Source organism: Danaus plexippus, chromosome 26 (assembly GCF_018135715.1).
Source record: "Danaus plexippus chromosome 26, MEX_DaPlex, whole genome shotgun sequence".
Classification (NCBI taxonomy): domain Eukaryota; kingdom Metazoa; phylum Arthropoda; class Insecta; order Lepidoptera; family Nymphalidae; genus Danaus; species Danaus plexippus.
This window is the reverse complement of record NC_083554.1, coordinates 3,943,073-3,960,283: the sequence shown is the minus strand read 5'-3', so window position 1 is coordinate 3,960,283 and position 17,211 is coordinate 3,943,073. Positions and strand designations below refer to the sequence as shown.

Below are 17,211 nucleotides of genomic sequence, written 5' to 3'. Positions count from 1 at the left end.
AAATATTGTCAAAAATATTTAAGTAGTTTCTTTTAACCCTCATAGATCGAAAGCAGACCTGATGATCCTTCAGTATATTATTATTTTTAATTTTATTCTTATTTAATGTAATGAAGCAAAAAGAAATTTTACCGCAACAAAATACCTTCATATATATTACGTGGGAAGAAAAATTGAATCTTTTGTTTCTTTCTCATAAAACTAACTACAATTGTTGAAGTAATTAAAAAAAAATTGCCTTTTTGGGTATGTACAAGAATGGTGGTAGAGCGTGGTTTTGGTCAAGTTACTACATCCCAACCATGGACTGGCTCGACCGGGGAAGTACCACCTTCTCACAGAAGATCGTGAAGAAGTCTTTCAAGGCTGCATTTCGTCCGATGAGCGAGAGAGCCGGTTGCCTTTTCCCTGTTTCCACCCTTTCCTGCCATTTCCTCATCCCCACCTTTTCCTTTTTCCTCAACAACCAAGGCTGGCAACGCATCCACAACATCTTATATTGCAGATGTCCATGGGAAACCGTGACTAACTTCCATTAAGTCAGCCAAACGGCTGCCTTGTTTCCCAGCTTTGACATAAAAAAAAATGTATTTTCGTAACGAAATGAGATTTGTTTTTTATAAATTGAATAGTAAGATACAATACATGAGGTTACCATACCATCTAAGGTGTCCTATATATTTTTTGACGAACCTTTAAGAGTTATTTATTAAACTATCCATTTGTACCATCAGTACGAATAAATCGCCGTAAATCAAGGTTTATGTATTCTGGCACGAAAAAATGAACGATTTATAAAACACAATAAACCTTTTATATATTAAAAATAAAATTGACATAAGGTTATACAAACCAAAATCGTTGTGACATTTATTTTTGAAATAAAAAAGTTTGTGGTTACACATTTATATTTAAAAAAAAATATGTTTTGTGAAGATGTTTGTTTGGGTGCCACGAGGGGGATAGACAAGTTGAGAGCAATTAGTGATGAGCTCAGTGAGAAAGTGGTGGAGCAGTTAACTGGAAACCAGGAACTGGTGATGATTACTGACTTAGAGCGCGAATCGAATGACTACCAATATAAAAAATGTGTGAAGGATCGGTCAGTTTTTAAATGTAGTTTAATTCTTTATATTAATACTTTTAGTAGATACCTTATTTTGAAAACACCAGCATAATATTCAATAATTCAATGTTTTAGAAAGATTTCTTTGTATGTTTGTTTTTTTTTTATCTCGATCAGTATTCGTAGGCAAATACTATTAGTATTAATTTAAATCTTAATAAAAAAGGAAAAATATAATGTGATAACTTTTCGACAGCCTCACTTCGCCCTCATTAATACACCTTAAACACATAAATAAAATATCAGTATCTTTACCACAAGTTTCATGAGTGAAAAACTGATAACTATTATATATGGTAATACAACAGTTTATTCTTGTTTTTAGAATATCCGATATAGCGTCGTGGCAGTGGGTACTAGAAGATCTATCAAAACGGCTGCAAGAAGCGATTGACGCTTTAAAATACGAACATAACGCACTGAGGGTAGTTGTCGATCGAGTACAAAAAGAAATTAAGGAAAACTCAAACGATGGATCTCAAAGAGGAGCGCTATGTCCTTTGACTGATGATGTTGAAGACTCAATAATTCAAGTGAATACATTTTATTCTATAGCTATATTTTTTTATCTAAGAAAAGTCGAATTTTTAAAAGTATTTGCCATGGCTTTTCTAAATACGACAAACTCTTGATTTAATACTAAGTAATTAAATACACGCTTAGGAATACGAATATCTTCGTGATCAGAAAAAATATTTTGAAAATCTAATTGAGGAGTTGTATAAAAAGACATCTGGGATCGAACGTATAAAGATAATAATAGATAGAGATATAAGCAATAAAAAACAAGCGTTGAGGATAGAAGAATCGAGTCTTAACAATTTTTTTACTGACGGTATACCTGCCTCTAATCAAAATAAGAAACGGTAAAGAAATTAATCATCATTAGCCAATAATAATATAATTTGTTTCCTTAACAGAAAAATTTAATTCGCTCATTATGTTATTTAATACAGAGGATCGCCGATAAAGCAATGGGAAAAAAGATGTTCCCGTCTAAAAAGGTCAGGATTAAAAGCGCTTTGCAATGCTGTAGTTACTAGAAAACAGGTAACCATTATCGATATAAAATAAGTAAAATGTGTGGCCAAAGGAATGGAATAAGAAGTTAGTAATAAACATTTATTAGTTTTAGAATGTTAGAACAATTGTGTAATGTTTTAGGTTCGGGCAGCCAGAATGAAATTGTCTATATCGGCTCAAGCGTTTTCTTTAAAAGTCGACGCCATTCTGAGAAGAAGGCTGCACACTAATAAAATTAAACTTCAAGACCTCAATTGGCAGAGAGAAGAGGTATCAAGTACGATTAATGGTAGCCAAAAAAAAAACTCATAATCAACGAAACGGCCATATATATATATATGCATATATAATATTGTATAATTATTTCATTCCTGGTAAAGGCCGCAAGAGATTACGATTCCTTGCAAGAAGAACTCACATGCACGGAAATGGCGATCATAGAAACGATGAATCAGAAAAAGTTAGTTGAATCAAGGTTAGCTAATCGCTCACACAGACCCACAGGAGAATTGACCAAAGACGACGTCAACAGAACATTGAGGGAGGAACAAGTTAAATTAAGGAAGACTTTAAAAGATTTGAGAAATAATATTGATAGAATTGTGTAAGAAATTTACAGAAATATGTTGTTTAGAACTTTAAACAGAACCGACGTCTGTCGATCTAACTACAAATACACATTTTATTCAATTTCAGTACACTACAGAACAAACTAGGTAAAGCTGTCGCTAATATAGATTGCTGTGCGAACGATTTGATACACGTGATAAGTTTGGATGAAGAAAGGATTCGAAGTCGTCAAGGAGAGCCAAAACAGTCTGAGTCTATAACAACCACTAGCAACACTCATTCTTCAGACGTCTCCCAACCAAGACAATCCTCTGGACAATTGGCTGTCATCCAAGAAGAAGATGAAAATGATTATCCCTTCGATTTCTGATAAGGTTGTCAAAAAAATCATTGTGGCTTTCTAAAATGTATGAACAACTTATCATTTCATACTTTGATACTATACTGATAGAAAAATGATTTGCTAGTCACAATAGAAAGCAGTCGGCAATTTGAACTAGCATCAGTATAATTGGCAACATCTTGACTTGCAACAATGTGACCAGTAATATTGTAACTGGCAACAGTTTACAACGCAATAGAGGGGGGCAACCAGCAACAGAGTAACATATGTTGGCAACAATGAAAATATATCACATAAACGACTTAAATTAATTATTAAATATATTCTGATATTTTTCTAGCTTGTTATGATATTTTTAACGTTATATGGATTAGAAATAAAAAAAAGAAGCTTTAAATATTATTTATTTGGTAATGTAATTCTCTGAACAATTCCAATAACTACAGTTTTAATTGTAAGTCATAAAACCTGCAAAAAAAAAAAACAGATTTCACTATCTATATTATACACATTTGAAATGTTATGTTGCTAGTCAATAATAGATTTTTTTGCAGGTTCTATATATATATATATTAGCTATGAGAAACAGCTTCATTTAAATATATAATTTTATAGCATGCTTTTATAAACATTTCAATACATAGAATTTGAAGATTTAACTTTTTTTTGTATTTACAGTATACAAGCCATAACAGTTTACAAGAGCGAGATAAACACATTTTTTTTTTTGTAGCATTGTAAACAACCAGTGTTAAAAAATATCTTTTAAATTCTAAATAGAATAAATCAGATCTATTTTTAATACATTTATATATAATACAGTATACAGGAAAATCATGTCTTTTTTTTTAATTAAAAAAATATATATATGGATAGCACTACTAATATCCACAGATTAAACATACTATTTATAAATAATAGAACACAAAATGGTACAACTACAGGGGAATGTACAAATCAAAACAACTGTAATTAAATCAATCCATCTCATACAATAGCTTTGATGTGCAATATTTTTCTTAAATGAATCACCATGAAAAGACTAATAACTTGTTAATCTTTGTATTTTATAACACACCAGTGCACTATATTAATTGATTTCATATTGGATTAAAAATTAAATAAAAATTGTGATTTCAATTCGTCTATCTATAAATAAATAACTACAACATAATGGGGTTAAAATTTAAATTAATAAACTAATGAATTTAATTCAATGTTCACCATTTGCAATGTGATCTTTGATGCTTTGGATATTGCAAGGGATCTCAACCTGGCATCTGTTGCAATATGCATTTTTCTCCTCTTTACATTTAAGATAATCTTGTACTGATATTTCATGGGTTTCGATAAGATCCTGCATCTCCATGAGCCACATGACGTGAACAAAGTTATCATCAATGTGCGAGAGTAGGCTTCTTGCTGTATTCTCTATGGGCTGGTTGCATACCTTGCACCACAGTTCATCGTCTTTCTCGGTGGGAAATATGCCATTTGATGGTTTGAGTTTCTCAGCTACGTTGCTGCGGTGGAGTATATCATTTACATGTTCTTCAATATTACTGAGCACACAAGTGATCTTGCAATTACAGACCTCGCAATAGACGTCTTCGCTCTCGCCAGCCAGATAAGCATCTACATTGATGAACTCACCTTCTATCAAGTCGTCCATAGCGGCCATCCAATTTGCGTGGGTGTCGCATTCAAGATGTGATGGTACTGACTCTTCTTCCCCCAAATTAATGTTACATGGCTTGCAGTACAACTGATCATCGTAATGGTTGAAACTTATCCCATTCTCAGCCATTTGTTCTATATTCTCTTTATGTTTCGTGCCATTTGTGTGCTCTTCGATGCATTTCGTGGCCTTCGGTATATAAACCCCACAAAATACACAACGCATCCGAGTTTTTGAGTTTGCAACGATTCCATAAAGAAGTCCAGTTTTCATTGTTAATCTTTAATGCGATTTGTTTTATAAATTGTTTTGATAACTACCTACGTAAAATTTCGTAATTTCTAGCGATTAATTGTTTGCTTGACAGAACTTGAACTTGAGTTTTGATGGGGTTTGTTTGTCAATTCTTATTATATTATGTCATTTGTCATGAATTTTAATTCGGGATTTCTTATTATAAGTCGTCTTTAAACATTATTTTACTAAATGCTATTTAGTTATAAAGTAAAAGAGGAACATAAGTAATATTATATAAAATTTTAACAAATTGTTTAAATCGTAATAAAAGTAATATTATTTTAGGGTACAACTACCTAATGCTTAATGTTTTATAATATGGCTTTATAGGATAAACTTAAGCCGTGCCCGCTGAATTAATTTTTCATTTAAAATTTCTGCTAAATAACCAAATGACAGTTGACTTTGGCATTGACATTTTCAACGAGGTTAAAGGCTGAAAGTCTAAATGAGATGAAAATGTTTTTGTGTACAAAGTAAATTGAAAATAAGCCTGTTTAATTAATAATCGGCTTTTAGGACAAATAAAAATGTCGAACGATGCTGAAGAACCAGCGGAATTGCTGGAAGATGCATCAGAGCTTCTTTTGAATTTATCTGTAAGTGTTGCGAATACTTTTTTATTTTTTTTAAATACATTTAGGGCTGATAATGTTCCATTACCTTTTCGTATAAACAATTAATAATTACTTAAAATTTAATTATGATTTCATCATATTGGCTTCTAAAACGTTCATTTTTTTAAAAATTTCAAATAGGTGCATTCTTTATAAAATATTTTTCCTCCGTTATAAATATTCAGTTCCCAATCCATATTACTGAATGAAAATATTAATATTCAAATTTTATTTGTAGCAAGATTTGCGAGACCTATATTCCTTTAGGGATCTTTTCTTTGAAAATCATCCTTTTGAAATGGCATCAGAGAAAAACAAATGTGTTGAAGAGAAAAAACAGAAGTTAGTCGAGAAATTTGAAAATATTGATGGTATGATATAAATAACGTGACATAGGTGGTTATCATTCTATATTACAAGTAACCTTTGTAAATTACAGTTGACACACAAATACCATTTTCTCACCGAGCAGAATTCCTATACTTGAAGGGTAGATGCTACAACATTAGCTCCGTCTATGATCCTCAAGCTGCCCAATGCTTAAGCAAGGCGGTGAAACTAAACCCCAATTTAGTTAGTGCCTGGAATGAACTCGGCGAATGCTATCTGAAGAATATGAATGTTAAGGAAGCTAAAAATAGTTTTGAAGGTGCTCTTAAACATGTAAGCTATATTTTAATTTATTTTATATGGTCCTAGCTTATGTATACAATATGGAGTGAACTTCTGCTATTATACTAGGTAAATTAGTTGAACGATCCCTTAATGAATTATTGTTTTAATGATATACCACAATACATTATATTTATAGGAACGTAATCGCGTGGCACTGCGATGCCTTTCAATAATACTACGTCAAGAAAACACTGGTAGCGCCAGTGAAGCGAAATCTGCGATCTTAGCCAGTGTAGTTATGGCCAAGGAGGCCGTAGCTCAAGATACAAAGGATGGTATATCGTGGACAGTTCTCGGCAATGCTTATTTATGTCAGTTCTTCATGGTCAAACAAGATCCGGCTACGTTGAAACTATGTATGAGTGCTTACAAACAGGCCTGGTCGGATCCAATAGCTAGGGGTCAACCAGATTTATATTACAACAAGGGTGTGGTAAGTATTCCATATTACAGTACTTTTAACAAATTTATACACAAGAGGCAAATGTTAATACTTAAAAAAAAATACTCTGATAAAAATGTTTATGACTCGGAATAGTAAAACTCCTTTTTTGTGTGTGCCATAAGTGTCTCCCATCACCCGTGTATAGCAGCAACATGAGAAATAATGCAAGAGTTCTGTCTTATAAGGACAAAAAAGATCTCATCTGTATCTCAAAAAAATATCCTGGAAAGAAAATTCTGTCCTATATTTTTAACAAACGCAACCCACAAACAATGTTATGATGAAATTTGTAATAGTATTGTAGGATTTTAAACTAGTTTGAAAAGGATGCCATAATATAACTCTGACTGTGACATTTTATCCCTTAAGTCCTGTGAATATTAAACCGCTGTACAGATTATGTGACAAATGTTGGAATAGTCACTTAGACGACTTAGAAATACTTCGGCCATCTTTACTCAGAAACACTTGGGTATCATGGCGGTTGTGTTTTTGGATACCGAAAGATATTTCCGTGACTTTTTGCCTCAATTGTCATCTATCTTGTGCATAGCGTCGAACCTTAATATACGATGTCTTAACGAGATCTAAGACTTTCAAAAGTTTTCATTGGGATAAAACTAATATTTTTCTGATTACAACGCGTTATTTGCGAATTATGCGCGAAGTCGTGGTGGCCTGGAGGTTAAAGGCCCTCCTCTCATACGTGAGGGCGGGTTCGAAAACTAGCAAGTACCAAAGTGATCTTTTCCGAGTCTTATGTACTTTCTAAGAGTATTAAGACACAACTGACGGACGGTGAAGGAAAACATCGTGAGGAAACCTGGTCTTATAATTTCAAATTATAATATTGAAATCGCCAACCCGTTTTTAGCAAGCGTGGTGATTAATGCTCTAACCTTCTCCATGTCAGAAGAGGCCTTTGCTCGGCAGTGGGCTCCGATAGACTGATGATGAACGCGTTATTTTATTATTTTAAAAACTACATACTCCCGACTTTTCGGTTACTTTGCAGCAACCGTGATCACGGGCAGACGAGATTAGCTCTCATCCGAAAATATTGGCTTTATTTACGATGGTTTACCCAAAGGCTAAAGGTCTATTTACAACGAACTTATGTTACGCACACAAAAAATGTTGCCCCAAACATCCTTGAGGTGGAAAATCTCAATAGAACAATAAACAAATATTCTCCCTTTAGGCGGATTTTATTTGCGACGTTTTATTTTAGGTGAAGGCAACACCGTTGCACCTTTCCAATTTTTTTTATTTCATTTATATATAACTCGAATACATTATTTTATTACTGTTTATTTATTACAAAATGCAAAATATAAAAATGTATTTCTTTTATATCTTTAAGCGAAACAAAGTATACTCCCTATATCGTAACGTTTGGCAATATCACAATAAATCTAACAGGCGTTGAAATATGAAGAGCAGTACAACGAAGCTCTGGAGATGTTCCGCACAGCGATGCAGCTGGATCCAGGCTGGGCTCCAGCAGTTCGCGAGCTGACAGCTCTCAAGGCACACCTGGCAGCTGCAACCACACTCGTAAGGACGAGGGGAAGGATCAAGGCCAAGAGACTCGCGAATATGGTGCGAGTAAGTACCCATTAAGACTTCTATCACATAATAACATTTTGCTAAACCTTTCTCTGCATTTAATTATAATTTTTTTATAAAAGAAAAAAAAATTAAAGTATAACTAGTCCAAATCCTTATTATAATAGCGACTATCTGCCAGTGAAAGTCGCGTCAAAATCGGTACAGCGGTTTAGAAAAAAAACCGCCAACATAAACACACTTCCAAAAATATACAAAAATTGCAAAGAAAATATTTTTAATAAAGTGGTTTATATGTATATAGACAAGTGGCGTGCACACCATAGATAAACACTGCATTCCCTACCCATGTAACAACTAAACCTATATTATTTAATTCTTACTTTTAATTATACACTACGAAATACAAATGTTTACAGACATTTAAAATGACATTTGATTTACGATTTGTTAAAACTGCCATCTATCAATGTAAAAACGAAACATTTTCGATCGGCCGCTGCTAACTGCTAGCGCCGCTATGCAGAAAGCGGCTGTAGGCACAACTACTCGGTGCTTATTTTCCATACAAAAAATTTCAAGGACGATCTACAAATCTCGTGTTGTATGCAGAATGTTTGGATCTCCATTGAATATTCCGATTTAAATAACTTTTATAAAGCGGTGATAAACAGATCGTAATCGTTTTAAGGTACTTTCGTGGCTCAGAGGTAATTGAGAGATGATTCATTACATTCATTTATACATTATGCGCGGATATTATCAATGTTTAAATGAAACTAATATTTCCGGTTTAGGTACTTACTTCCGACATTTCGATTACTTAGCAGCTACCGTGATCGTGACATCTCGTCTGCATAATAATTATAAATGACGCGTAGTAATCCGAAAACATTAGTTTCATTTAAATGAATACTTGCGAAAGACCTCATTATTATCAAGGTTTAAGAAGAGGAAATGATGAAATTTTGTATTATTTTTTTCAAACATAATCTGCTGACCCTACCCCAAATCTCTGTGCACGCCACGTTTAGACTAACCTTTACTGAAACTATCTCTATATACAAATTCTCTAAGAGCAATGATATAATAAAGGCCAACTACAAGTCACAGCGTAGCAATATCAGTCAGGAGTGTGTCACGTGCAAGAAAATACTCAAATCTGTCTCCTGATTTAATTTAACTTGATGATATAGACAAAATAGTTAAGGTCTATTATTTTAAAGTTAATTAGAAAGATACAATGAAACTTACATGCATTATATTTTTACACTATTTTCTGATCAATGGGATATAGGTAAATCATTCCAATGAGTAAATGGAGCTTTGTACAAATCTTTAATATATATCAAAAAAAAAAAAATTAACAAATTCTAAGTTCCATATATTTTTGCAGTCCATAGATCAAAGAATGCTGGGGGACTATCTTCCACAAAACTTCCAAACCTTCGGTAACAGGAAGGACGTTTTGTTGGAGCACGTAACACTTGACAAGCTGCAAGATGGCAGCAATGAGAATAAAGTTATCTTGGGACGTGTCGTGGGATCCATACACCATGAGAACTGCGTGCCATTGTGAGTGACATACATTTATTAGCTGTATTTAATCTATAATAAATTTATTTTGTAATTAAATAACACAAAAGTTATATAAATTTGGTTAAACCTGTAGAGCTTTTATAACAAAAGTGTTACTTGGTGCCAAAAGTTAAGTTAAATCAAAGAAAATATCCTGGATTCTGTATGAAGTTTCTTCCAAAAATTCCCAATTGAATTCCTTGTATAGCGGATCCTTCCAAACAAATTTTACTATTGACGTCCTTTAATCTCTCTAATCTCTAATTATCTCATCTCTTCAGCACATTCGCCCTAACAGACGAGAGTACGCTGTGCGTTTTGGTGTCCGTGTATAATTGGGCTGAAGGACGCGGCCCAGTGGTGGGAGACGCGGTCGCACTCCCCGAACCAGTCCTCGAACATCATCAAGGCACACATGACGACCTGGTACGTCTATCAGATACTTGTTTTTGTCTGTGACTTCACATCAATACACAGCTTAAGATATGTTCCCGACTCCCGTGCGGACTACACTTAATGAGGGTATAAATTATAGCATGTGTTTCATTCTGATATCTTTGCTACGTTATGAGAAAGTTTCATCAAAATCCCTTCAATATATATAACGAACTCACTAAGAATAGGTTGTCGTAAATTTGTATGCAGTAGAAATGGGAGCGAGAGGTATAATATCTAAATGTCCCTAAAACCTGTCCGGAACTAACATCAGTTCATTCTTGGAACATACTTCGAGGGCAGCCCTAGTGGCTTCCTTTCAAACTTGGTTGGGTAGAGAGAGGAGCTTGGACAGTGGAGGTGAGCGTTAAACGGGCGTTAGATAGGGGCCCCTTAAACCTACACCTGGGTCGCAAGCCCCAGGCACGGTTGAAGCTCCTCTCCCTGCAACGCGACGGACCTGGCACACGCACGGTGAATCCATGGAATGACGAGAGGGTTGATCTCTACATAAAAGAGCAACAAATAACGATACACCGTTATAAAATTTTTCATTTATAATATAAATGGAATTAATGGTGGGGTATAAGTATATTTATATATCCGTAAATCTGCGCATTAATGTTAATAACTATCCGTGTCTTTTTGGCAGTTCTTTCGCCTTTGTAATTCTTAAATCATAGATCAATTTTGTTGTATGGACTATCGCCTAACAATAGAATTAAAGATCCTTACAAAAAAACTTTAACAATATCAAATTTTCGACTATCGATTTAGTTCATTAATTTATCGATAAATGCACGCACTAATTAATATGTACACAAAAAAATGTATTAGATAACATGGCGCTTCACGGCCTTGATGACTTCATAGTCATTTTCTTTATCATTGTTACATTTACGATGAAATGCGATGGTGTTATTAACGAAAACTTTGGTGTGTAGGTTGAGAATACCAACTATTACTAAGGAAACGATTGGTGAAGGTAGTAAAATTCATAATGTATTAAAATAAGCTGATCAGATATTAGATAGTTTGAAATACCAATACAATATGTTTTTAACACCTGACTACATGTTTCAGGAATACGAATTCAAGAGCATCAGAGTGAACAATCCCCTCTACTTGCTCATCAACGGTAAACGTGTGAATCGCTGTCAGTTTGCCTGCACAAGGGTCAAGAGCACGTATGAAATACACTAAAATCTTCGTTCAAACATTAAGTGTCCAAAGATCGGTAAAATACGGCCAAAACCAATCAAAATTGTTGCAGAACTTGTCGAGTCTTCGCAACGTGACTGTTTAATGTCCTTGATTAAATTCCATTACATAAAATTTGTATATCGATCATATTATTCGGCATATATCAACACAATGAAATTGTGTTATAAAAGTATACTTATAAAAAAAAAAATATGGCAACTTTACATTTTTGTCGACATCTAAAATATTAAACAATAATTTGTTATTACATTATAATGAATAACCTTTATTAATATTAATTTATAACCTGTATTGATGTCCGGTTGTAATTAATACAGTATGACGGTTCAGTGATAGAATATCACCCCAGCACTATATCAAGCAAGTGTCAAAAAATAGTGTTACCGATTGACAGTTATAGAAATTGTTTACAATAAAGTGACATAAGTTTAGGGTTGCCCTATAATAAAATATATTTAATAATTTCATGTTAAAGTCTGAAGTTATTAAAAATACTTATTATGTTTATATTTTTTTAAACATGAATGCTGTATACTAGGACACTTTTTTGTTGTTATATTCAACCAACCTCTATATAACTAATATGCCAACATGACATTACAGGATAGGCTTTGTATCTCATATTATCTCATATAATTAAATAGTACTAATATAATATTAAAATATTCTAAATATTACCAGTAGACGCTTCTATCTTCTTTCCGCATATGTTGTCAATTATATGTAAATGTGATTTCAATATTCAATGAAATCAGATTTCTTGAGAATTTTTGAATCTTATTGTTAGCTTATATGTGTGGGTTGTATGGACAGACTGTTTTAATAGATTAAACGGTATCCATGGGAACAGGAATTGATAAACGATTTGTTGGCCAAATATTTGGAATATTTAGACTTAGTATGTTTATATAAAATTATTATATATTTTCAATATATTATGTGATTAGCTCAGTTAACTCGGAATCAGCGATGACATATATTTTCTGATTAACTGTAAGCTTAGACAGCATATCTTATAAATGTATGTATGTCGGGGACAGGGTGGTATATATAAAACTGTGGCCTAGAGGTTTTTTGGGGTCTGTATGTTAATCTTATAGATTTTGTATGTTGATGCTTCTAACTTTTTTCCATGTTAGTCTTAACGTAAGATCTCATAATAGTAATTCTAATGGTTGTATGTGATTCAATGATGAATTAAATGTGAACGTATTATAATCTGTAACTTAAACTAAATGTATTAATAAAGGAAATCATTTAAGTTACTTAGTTTTCTTTAATTAAATACTGGTGTAAGAATGAGGTGATGTTTTGACTAAATATCCGTTCTCCTATGCGTTGACTTCCCACAGTTTGAGGTCGTTTTCAACAATTTCACTATATTTGTCCATTTTGTACTTATCCTTGAATATAGGTTTCAATATTTTCAATCCGAGGCCCAGTAGGGCTCCGTTGTCCAGCATACTGTTGAGTTTGAACGCTAGTATAGGATTATAATGAAGTCTTAAGAGACTCGGTCTTGAAAACAGATATTGGCTGTCACGTAAGTTATTTCTAGACCATTCTTCCAAGTTCTTATTACCACTGGCGATCTGTAAAGGAATTTTCTTGAATTCAATCTTTTTTTAATGTCCATAAAAACTAAAAATATGATTGTTTATAATTAATTTTTTTTGTAATGACTTAAAACATTGTGGTTTTAAATTAACTTAGGCTGTAGCTAATTTCAACATCGTTGAATACCTGTACCTATAGATGTTAATTAAATATATATTTTGAGCACGACGCACCAGAAAAATAACGAAGTTTTACGTAAATACATACATATTGTAAAAATTAAAACTTATAACCTATATTTAAGCGTACAAGATTTTGAAAATGTTAGGTTAACAACGCTATCATATTTCTCGAGTGGTATTGACAGTTGGAACTTCCGATTTCCGCTGCGGGAGGAGTTACGAATAAGTTAATCAGGTTTGTGATATTTTATCCATAAAATTCTTTGTTGTTGTCGTTAATAGCCAATATTATTTAATTTGTGTTTTCATACCTTTAATTTAAATTTTTTTTTTTTTAATGTCCATAACAATTTGTTGAAAATTTCTTGTATTTATTTGATATAATGAGTATATTAATATTACATTAATTCTTTTGTTCGTAAATATAAGACATTGAGATTGAGATTGAGATTAAGATATTTATATATAAATAAATATGATTGATGTATACAAATTTCTTAACGTATCAACCTACCCAATCATTTGAATTTGAAAATGACATTTCTAATGGAAGTCGTAACGTGAGACAACTTTTTTTTAATTCATGTTTGTTACAAATAATACAAATGCCAGCAAATTTCATGAAACCAAACAAGATCTGTCCGAGTATCGAATTCCAATATTAATTGTGTAACATTACGTTATCAATTGTACTCGGTTAAATTATTAAATATTGTTGAATGTCGCTGAATAGTAAGTGGATATAGTTTAGAAATCGGTAAATTTTTTTTTAATTTAAACTTTTTATAAGTAAACCAGATGCAAAAAGCAATACTTTTATTATGTATAAATCATTATATATGATATTGAAATAATAATAAATAATAATAGTAATAAATTTTAATCTGGCCCTTTAAGATAAGAAATCTATAATTTGCAATACATTGTTCGTAACATGTTTAGTAAAAATAAAAATTATATAAACAGTACTATGAAATATATATTACTGTAATTGCAATTATACAGTAAAACTTTTTAAAGAAATATGAGTTCTTGAGTAAAATAAATTTCTTTACTTAATTATATTTGTTGTGTACTGTTTCATCGAAGAGATTACTTTCATGACTCACCCTGATATCCCCGACTTGTTTAAGGAAGTAGGAAGAGAAATAGAACCTTAGGCTATCAGAATTACTTTTACGACGATCCTGTAGTCGTATATAAGACTTAAGAAGATTGTAACCTGATCGTTTGTATTTAAAAACCTGGAAAGAAAGTTATATTAATTTTGTTACTTATCACGAATGTTATTGAATATTAAGCATTATTAATAAGAATGTGATAGCATTTTTGGAAAAAAATACCGTGTTATAGCTGTTTACAGTTCATGAAATATTAAATAAAGACACGTTCTTTCCAAAAATATCATTATATGTACCTGATATATGAAATTTCCGGTCACGTATGAGTCTATGTAGTGTGTGCCGTAGCTTTTCATAAATCGTCTCACTTCCGCCGAATTTGACACATTTAAATTGTCAACAGCATATCGGACATATTCCTTCACCCGGATATCCTTGGATGTGTCCATTTTGACAGATTTGTATACTTTTGACAGCTTGACCAGAACATAACAGCAGTTGTCAGATTTCGAATCAAATTCAATGCCAAATGTCCTCATGATCTCGTCGTAGATCCAGTCTCCCAAAAACGCCTTCCATGGTTTTTCTGTACTGGAAACAAACAGAACACGGTCTGCACATATGTTCGTTATGAAACGAATCTATTTATTTGTCATCAATTGAATTTTTATTCTTAAACAGAACCTGTCCAGTTTACTAATCTGTTCCGACAATCAATTTCATTGAGATTAAGAATAAAATATCGAAAATTTTTCCTCACCCTTCTATTTTGAAGTTCTGAAAGTAAGTGGACAGCAAATCTTCGAAGGTCTCACATAGCAGTATTGTCATGTCCATCATAGTGTCTCCAAGTCTCTCGACACTGCTGACATTTTCGAATACCCTGATATTTTTCTCTCTGAAAGGCTCTATCGAGTCCTCGTTCTCATCTTCATAATCAGCAGATACCACTTGGGTTACTTGAGATAAATCTCCGTAACTGTTAGTTAATTAAAATAACTGTTTATTTCTAAGACTTTCGCGAGTATTCATTTAAATGAAGCTAATATTTTTCGGATTACCTACTACGCGTATTTTATTATTTTAAAAAATACATACTCCCGACGAGATGATCTCGTTTGCCAGTGATCACGGTTGTTGCAAAGTGAACGAAAAGTAGGGAGTGTGTTGTTTTTAAATTAATAAAATACACGTGGTAATCCAAAATGTATTAGTTCCATTGTTTAATTAAAATTTTATAAATATATATATAAATGATAATAAGAGTTCATTTAAATGTCTATGCGTTTGTAAAATTACATTTGTATAAAAAAAAAAAATCAATGGAATGCGTAAAAAATTAAAGCTAAAAGGTTGTTATAATAGATCACTTCTTTACCGCTGTAATATTTAATAGAGATTTAATGTGAAATCACGTTTTTAAGAATTTTTTTTTTGTCTTGATAAGTTGTTTATATACTCAATATGCTATATTAAAAATACTATGTTTAAAAGTGCTATATTTACAAAATAATAATAGTATAGCGGTCAAAACAGCGGCTAAGGGTTAATAAATAAAAAAAAAGATTACTTATGACAATAACAATCATATTCGGTATCTCAGAAGTCAAGATCACAGACAATCACCGACAAACTAAATAAAAAAAATCGCGTCAAATAGATCAATATTGCATAAAATATATAAAAAATAATAATAATCAAGAAACTGTATCGATTTTTATAATAAATCTCGTAAAAATATATATATATTTATAAAAAAAAAAAAATAATTACTTGACTTACTTGGCGAACACATCTATTGCATTGCCGATGTTCAAACTGTATCCAAGATCGCCCTCCTCGCTGTCACAGAGGCCGCAACAGAAAAATATAGCCAAAAACAACAAAAACATATTTCGTAATCAAGTAGGTACATAACGGGAAGCAATCACATCGGATGCGGGCGGCGTTTAGACTGACGTTTTTTTTTACATTTCGCTAAACGAAACATAGTGAACTTGACCTAAGATTAGTTTATTATCACATACTATACGGAGTTTCGTAAATCTTTAATTAATTTCATGATGGACTGAGATTAATGCGAAATTAACACTTTAAGAATATGCGTATGTACTGTTTTATTATATCGACTCTCAAAGTGTAACGAAGCAGCGCTGGAATAAGCGCTAAATAGTTTAATAGGTCAAAACTGAGCGATAAAATAAATTCCACTTAACTATTAGTATTATATTTGTTAATTAAACTGCATGTTTACAGTCCGGTTAACGTACACGTTAGTGTGATATGCTTAAATAGGAAACCGGGTCGTTAAAATATTTTTTTAAACAAAATCCCTCTCAACTATACCAACAATTGCTTAAACTGATGGGTAACATCACTGACAATGCCTAAATTTTATTTATGGATATTACTTTTTAAACTAAACCAAGGCATAACTCATACAGCCGTCGTAAACTATAAGATTGTAACCAGAAAATAGATATATAAACTTTTTTCTGGTTTTACTATTGTAAATAACTAAGCACATCAATGATAACCTATTTTAAATGTTCAAACCTTCTCAACAGACTTTTCTAATGACATGTTCCATTTACAAATTTATTTAAGATCACTTAAAAAAATCCAAGGTTGTCAGTTGTGAGCCACGTTCCGTGATAACCTTTGAACTGTATGTGAATTACATTTATCTGGGGTTTGTGAGTTTTGATAGAATTATTACTATTATTATATACCTATATATATTTTCTCTTACGTCCTAAACTATAGTAAAT

The 17,211-nt window shown here is 32.3% G+C and overlaps 4 protein-coding genes across 5 annotated transcripts; 2 read left to right on the top strand and 2 right to left on the bottom strand.

Annotated features, from left to right (window-relative positions):
• The first annotated feature begins 858 nt into the window (after nt 1-858).
• Nucleotides 859-3,601, top strand: LOC116774442 (uncharacterized). Of its 2 annotated transcripts, XM_032667177.2 has the most exons (7): nt 859-1,102; nt 1,452-1,659; nt 1,790-1,992; nt 2,083-2,176; nt 2,291-2,419; nt 2,530-2,753; nt 2,846-3,601. In XM_032667177.2, exons 1-7 carry the CDS (start codon nt 924-926, stop codon nt 3,087-3,089), a joined length of 1,281 nt encoding a protein of 426 aa, XP_032523068.2. In that variant the 5' UTR covers nt 859-923; the 3' UTR covers nt 3,090-3,601. The 2 variants fall into 2 exon arrangements, with proteins under 2 accessions (XP_032523068.2, XP_061380832.1); XM_061524848.1 differs by lacking the exon at nt 1,790-1,992 and having other exon boundaries at nt 2,083-2,130.
• LOC116774443 (uncharacterized) lies at nt 3,449-5,145 on the bottom strand. Its single transcript, XM_032667178.2, has one exon. The coding sequence runs from the start codon at nt 5,011-5,013 to the stop codon at nt 4,276-4,278; it is 738 nt and encodes a 245-aa protein (XP_032523069.1). The 5' UTR covers nt 5,014-5,145; the 3' UTR covers nt 3,449-4,275.
• A 297-nt stretch (nt 5,146-5,442) lies between these two features.
• Nucleotides 5,443-12,841, top strand: LOC116774308 (tetratricopeptide repeat protein 5-like). The gene is made up of 8 exons (XM_032667003.2): nt 5,443-5,636; nt 5,893-6,025; nt 6,094-6,317; nt 6,466-6,762; nt 8,197-8,382; nt 9,740-9,918; nt 10,203-10,347; nt 11,440-12,841. The coding sequence occupies exons 1-8, from the start codon at nt 5,568-5,570 to the stop codon at nt 11,557-11,559; spliced, it is 1,353 nt and encodes a 450-aa protein (XP_032522894.2). The 5' UTR covers nt 5,443-5,567; the 3' UTR covers nt 11,560-12,841.
• LOC116774309 (torso-like protein) lies at nt 12,837-17,080 on the bottom strand. Its single transcript, XM_032667004.2, has 5 exons — nt 16,223-17,080; nt 15,201-15,419; nt 14,737-15,031; nt 14,429-14,563; nt 12,837-13,172 (listed from the first exon to the last, which is right to left on the bottom strand). Exons 1-5 carry the CDS (start codon nt 16,330-16,332, stop codon nt 12,912-12,914), a joined length of 1,020 nt encoding a protein of 339 aa, XP_032522895.2. The 5' UTR covers nt 16,333-17,080; the 3' UTR covers nt 12,837-12,911.
• Between the last annotated feature and the right edge of the window lie 131 nt (nt 17,081-17,211).